The sequence below is a fragment of the Panicum virgatum genome, chromosome 1K (assembly GCF_016808335.1).
Source record: "Panicum virgatum strain AP13 chromosome 1K, P.virgatum_v5, whole genome shotgun sequence".
Classification (NCBI taxonomy): Eukaryota; Viridiplantae; Streptophyta; class Magnoliopsida; order Poales; family Poaceae; genus Panicum; species Panicum virgatum.
The window spans coordinates 28,695,266-28,701,265 of record NC_053136.1 but is presented as its reverse complement, the minus strand read 5'-3'; the positions used below and the strand labels follow the sequence as shown (position 1 = coordinate 28,701,265).

Genomic DNA, 6,000 nt, shown 5'->3' with positions numbered 1-6,000 from the left:
GGTGGCGGGTGGAGGACCGAGGATGATGACGTCCCTTGCAGCAGCGAGTGGAGGAGAGGAGAGAGGACGTTGAATTAAGATAATAGAAATGAGGGGGGTACTTTCGCAAATGTTTGCCACCATGGCGCTACGTGGCATGCCATGTTGGCTTAGGATTGTCGCGTGGAGCATTTGAGATCTCGGATGGAACACATAACATGGTGTAGGGATATAGGTCGATGATTTGAGAGTTTATGGACCCAAGTAAAATTTTTGGGACAAATTTGAAGACCTGGAGTATAATTTACTCTATTTTTTCTTGTTAGCGGTTGCATCTCGTTTGGACCAGGAAGAGCCGAAACTTAGGCCTTTTTTGGTTCACCCTGGCACACCTAGCACTAGAAGAGAATTTTGCATGTATGGAGTACTAAATAAAGTTTATTTGCAAAACTTTTTCATGATTTGCACACCTAGCACTAGAAGAGAATCTCGGTTGGACGCATCTTTGCACGACGAATCTAATGAGCCTAAATAATTCATGATTTGCTACAGTAATACTACAATAACCATCATCTAATTATGCAGTCAAAGGCCTCATTAGATTCGTCTCGCGCAGTAGCGCAGGAGTTGTCGAGTTAGTTTTGTATACTGCCTTTATTTAATACTTCTAATAGATGATTAAAGTCTGCTACAATAATCTAGCGCTACTAAATCAAACATGCCTTATATGAATGTCCTTTCTTAAAGGGGAACGTATTAGGTGCAAACCAATCTCTCCGTGCAAACTATGAAAACTTCAATCTAGACTATCGGATCAACATCCAAGGGGTACGGGAGATTGTGTAATTTTCCAATCTAGACCCACTCTTGGATTAGGTAATCACACTTTTGCAAATCCCTCTCCCACCCTCCTGTGCCCCTCCCCTTGGATGTTGATCCGATAGTCCAGATTGAAGTTTCTATAGTTGCACATAGAGATTGATTTGCATCTAATATGTTCCATTGTCAAAGAGCGCTGTAAAAAAAAATTGCCAACAGACAACACGTAAGGATCCAAGAAAAAAAATATAAAAATGCACTAGGGCAAACCCCACCACCCTGTACCGGGCCGGCGAGCCCTCGCATATAACCACCCCCCGTCGAAGGCGTCAACCCTTTTTTCCCCCGCCCTCCACCTGTTTGACCAGGCGCGCCGCGTGCGTCCGAAGCGTGGCGCACGGACGTCGCAGCCGAGCCGCTCCGAACTTGGACCCCGCCCGGACCAAGCCAAAAAGGAACCCCACCACCACCGCGAACCCCCGCGTGCCGGCCCCATCCCGTGCCCTGCCGTCCCGTCCCGTCCCGTCCAGTCCGCCTCCTCCGTCGTCTTCCTCGCCACCTCCGCGCTCTCCACCCCCGGCCTCTCCGCTCCCATCCCCCGCGGAAACCCTAACCCGCCCTCTCGGCCCCGTCGGCTCATGACGGCACCCCGCCGCGCTCGAGGAGGAGGGAGAGGATTCGCGACCGCGCCGCCGTCGCCGCCGCGATAGCGCGCCCCCGGCCCCGCCATCCCCGCGCTCGGCCCGCCCGCGGGTCGTTCCCGCAGCAACCGCCATGTTCGAGGGCCACGTATGATCTCCTCTATCTCTCTCTCTCCCGCCTTCCGTATTCCCCATTCCTGCGGCGCCTTCGGTCTGGGCCATTTTTTTTCTTTTGTCGCGTGTGATCGACGACGGCCCGCGTGATCGAGTGGCAGGCCGGCAGTGGGGTTATGTTGTTAGTGGTGTGGGTTCGGTCGGGGTTACTGAATATCTGTGCTGATCATGTTTCGGGTTCGGTGGCAGTTTGGAGGGGTGGAATTCGGTGTGTTGATGGCTGAGTCTTGGCTGTTTGTACTTTGATCTTCCCTCGAGGAAGGGTTTCATGTTGAAATATGGGGGAGCATCTAAAGGGGCAAACAGAAGTGTTGGTAGTTGTGGTGCACATGCATATATTGTTCAGTTTAATTTCATAGCCTTGACAGAATTCCAACCGCTCAGGAGTCTGTTCATTTAGCTCGAGTAGAATGTGCTGTTATATTTATTACTGTATGGCACAATATTGTTGCCTTTCGTAGTTGCATCTGTGTTATTGCAATGTGGAACTTCATAGCTTCCATGTACCTTTTGTTTATTTCACAAATTTCATATTCCTTGTTACCTCCAGAAGATAAGATATGCACTTTTCTGCTCTTAAAGTTAGGATGCTCTTCCATTGCAGTTAACTTGTATTTGCATTGATGCTATTTTGTGTTGCTTAGTGTTTTTTGCTACAATTTGGTGAGAGTTAATAATCATCGTTCCTGCGACTGTATGCTGTGTGAATGCATTAAATGGAGCTGATCACCATTGGCCATTCAACAATACAAGTGTCCTGATCACTTCTTGTTCTCAGTTGTTAATGTAATTTTAAGCATATCTGTTGCGGTGAGAAATATGGTCTGCGATATCCTACCGCACTGTTCAATTTTTTATTGTGTATTTTCTTTGATGTCCTTATGTATGAAACAACTATGCTGGTAAACAGTGGGGTTGTGAGTAATTTACGAGTTGTTACAGTTACTTCTAACCATTAACTCATTCATGTTAACTAATAATTACTGCTTAAATGGTGAATCACCTAGATGTTTTGCAATCTATTTTTCAGAACTTATTAATTTCATGCTGTTATAAAATTTAGCTTTTGCATGTTGCCACAAAGTTTTCATCTTAGTGTTATGTTCTAAGCAATGACATAGTTGTAACTTTTTAATATATAGGTGCTGTATCTGCTACGCAAATATTTGGGTGAATATGTTGAAGGGCTTTCTGTCGAAGCTCTTAGGATAAGTGTCTGGAAAGGTATATGTCTTTCTTACTGTTATTTTCTTTTTGCCTAAACATTGTTTCCTTCTTGTACTGTAAATTGCAAATCTGAAATTATTTTATGTTCTTATCTAAGCTTCGATTCGATTTTGCAGTGGTTTGATACAACTAGCTCTTTCCTTATTTAGACCAAATGCTCCAATATTAGTTTTACTGTGTTGTTTATTTGGTGCTGGCCTTAAGTAGGATGAAGTGGGTCCAGTTAAAAAACATGACCCTGGGATGAACTGGGACCATTGTTAGAAAGCCTGCAAGTTCTTAGTTTCTTACAACTCGAAAATCTTGTAACCTAACTGCTTACTAGGATCACAGCATGCAATGTTTGATATTATATGGTCAAAAACTGAAATGATGAAAATGCTTTCTTATTTGTTATGTGATACTCATAAGCTTCACAATTATATTAATGGTGATTCACACTAATCTCTTCTTGGAAATGGAGTAGTCTTGTCTGAAAACACATAAGCTTAGAACTTTGTTTGGCGTGGCTTTCTCTTGAGACTTGACAATTATTGATGTATAGGAAGTTGACTTCTGGTAAACATTCCTGCTTCTGTTGTCATTCAGTGAAGTACTATACTAGGGTCCTTCGAGGAAGCTGCTGCTGTGACAGACAGAAACTAAATCTGATATGTCAGAGCCTTTGACCATATGAACTTAGACTATATTGCCTTCTGAAGGACACTACTGCAAACTGGATGTTATTGAACGTACCACTCTACATTCATGCATCTGCACGACCTCGTCTGTGGTAGCTTGGTACAGGGTAGCTCTTTGCTTGTTTTTTTTGGGGGCTGAAGTTTGCTTCTAAGGCCCCGTTTGGGAGGGCTTCTGGAGCGGCTTCACGAGCGGCTCCAGGTGAAGCCCTCCCAAACGTTTGTTTTGTAACCGGCTTCACACGTGAAGCCGGTCCTGAAGCCATCGGCGGCTTACACAGGCAAGGTGAAGCCATGAAATCGTGGCTTCACGCGGCTTACACATCAATCTAACAAGTGAAGCTGTTTTGCCAAACATTTTCTAAAACGGCTCCAACTCCACCAGAGAAGCCGCTCCATCTGAAGAGCCGGAGCCGGAGCTGTTTTTGGAAGAGCCGGAGCCCTGCCAAACACGCCCTAAATGATGTTACCTGACACATCCTGAGCCACTGAGATCCTTCACTGGAAGGTTGTAGCAGCACAGCACCTGGCGCCCGCTGCAGCTTGCAGGGAAGGGCACTGCGAGACATTTTCAAAATTAGTACCATGATTTGTAGCGCAGAATTTACAACTAGATTGAACTAGCAGTCCTATTGGGAAAGACTATAAAAGCCTGATTCGGAAAGATGACCACATGTTCCACCACCGCTGTGTGCCGAAGAATTGGGACCTATAATAATGGTGGGCATCCAAAAATCAAAATCATATTGAGTTAAAAGTTTGAATTGAATCAAACATATAATAATATATTTTTCTGAACAGCTGCCTGACCGTTTGAATCGATGGTTGGACCAGGAAACCTGTCACTTGATCTAACACTCATGGGTCCTGTTTTCAAAGATGAAACACCTGATGAGACTCTATCGCTACCATGCTCCTTTTTTCATATTGTTATACTCTACAATCATCTAACATGGCTTTATCAGTTACCATTATGTTCAAAAATTTCAGCAGTTACTGTGCTACTTGTGTAGGTATTTTATTTGTGATTTTGTGACCCTGCTTTCATTTCTGTCTGTAAAGGTGATGTTGTTCTAAAAGACTTAAAACTTAAGGCTGAAGCACTCAATTCTCTCCGGCTTCCAGTGACAGTGAAAGCTGGGTTTGTTGGCACCATAACCTTAAAGGTAAATATTTTATTGCACCATACATGATTGTTTCTGGTTTCAATTTTGTGGTGTTTTTCTTGCATCACAGTATCAAGTGGTTGTTTATTAGAGCTGTTATCATGTAGCATGAGTGGCATTTTGAAACTGGATAATTTACTTCTTTCAGCAGTACATGCCGATATATTATTCATGGGGAACTAACATATTATATTTTACATTGCATGTATACACAAGGTCCATCTGGATTAGAATCTGCTTAATTGTGCAGTCCTTAATATGAATAGCATCTAACCCTACAGCAAGTCACCATTTATCTTCTTTCGTTATCAGCACTTCTTGTTCTCCTGTGTCTTTCTGTTTGTGAATTGTAAATGCCGAAGTGTAATTTCTGATAGGTCCCATGGAAGAGCCTGGGTAAAGAACCAGTCATTGTTCTTATTGATCGTCTATTTGTTCTTGCTCATCCTGCTCCTAACGGACAGACTATAAAGGTATTTATTATTGGTATTTTAGGTTTAACCTAAAACAATAGTTCTATGAAATAGACTTCCTCAGTTCATATTTCTCACTATATATTTCCATTTTGTCTTCTTTTTCAACTTTAGGAAGAAGATAGAGAAAAACTTTTTGAAGCCAAGCTTCAGCAGATTGAGGTTTGTTTCATGCTATGTCATTGTCGCTTCTTGTCTTCTGACAGTCAAGAGTTAAGATATTGATCTTGTTATATTTACGCAAGGTGAACAGGCCAATTCAAAATGAATTCGCACCTGAGCTTGTATTACTTTGAGTTTTTTTTATGCCTAAGTATGCATCTGTTCTTGCCTTTCATTTGCTTGTGCTATATTTATGCTAGGAGTGTGCATTCTATTAAGATTCTTTGCCTTGAGTTAGCATTTTCTGGCATTATGGATTGATTCTTTCATGTGGTACATTAAAAAAATCACTGATTCGTAGCACCACTGATCTAAGATCATGTATTTTTTGATATACTTAATTTGCTCGAAGTCTTTTCTGTTCCAGTTGTCTAAAGTGATTGCCAGTTTTCCACCAAACTAACTTCAGCTCCACCTTAGTGACCTTGTCATTGAGCACCCTTTCTTGTATGGTTATGAACTTCTCAAAGAATCAGCCAGCCTTTTCTCTATTACGATTTAAGTGTTGTTTTTAACCCCAGCAGTCTTGCAATCTTCTGTTGAGTTACGAATTAACTGTTGCGCCTTTCTTGTGTCTGATGTTATTTTCTTGCTTTCTCAGTTCCGCTTGATCTGTTATCCCATTCTCTATTTTTTCCTTACATTTTTTTTGCACAAACAGCTTTTAATGCTTTCTCCCTTG

General features: G+C 42.5%; 1 protein-coding gene across 2 annotated transcripts in view; it reads left to right on the top strand.

The window, feature by feature from the left end:
• Window positions 1–1,311: 1,311 nt before the first annotated feature.
• LOC120701443 overlaps window positions 1,312–6,000 on the top strand; it is an 83,291-nt gene continuing 78,602 nt past the window's right edge. Inside the window, exons 1-5 of one of the 2 annotated variants that reach the window (XM_039985486.1) lie at window positions 1,312–1,587; window positions 2,756–2,837; window positions 4,580–4,683; window positions 5,061–5,156; window positions 5,271–5,318. In XM_039985486.1, coding sequence (XP_039841420.1) covers window positions 1,573–1,587; window positions 2,756–2,837; window positions 4,580–4,683; window positions 5,061–5,156; window positions 5,271–5,318 — 345 coding nt within the window. In that variant the 5' untranslated portion in view covers window positions 1,312–1,572. The remainder of the gene's footprint in view (window positions 1,588–2,755; window positions 2,838–4,579; window positions 4,684–5,060; window positions 5,157–5,270; window positions 5,319–6,000) is intronic. The other variant, XM_039985491.1, reaches the window with a different exon arrangement.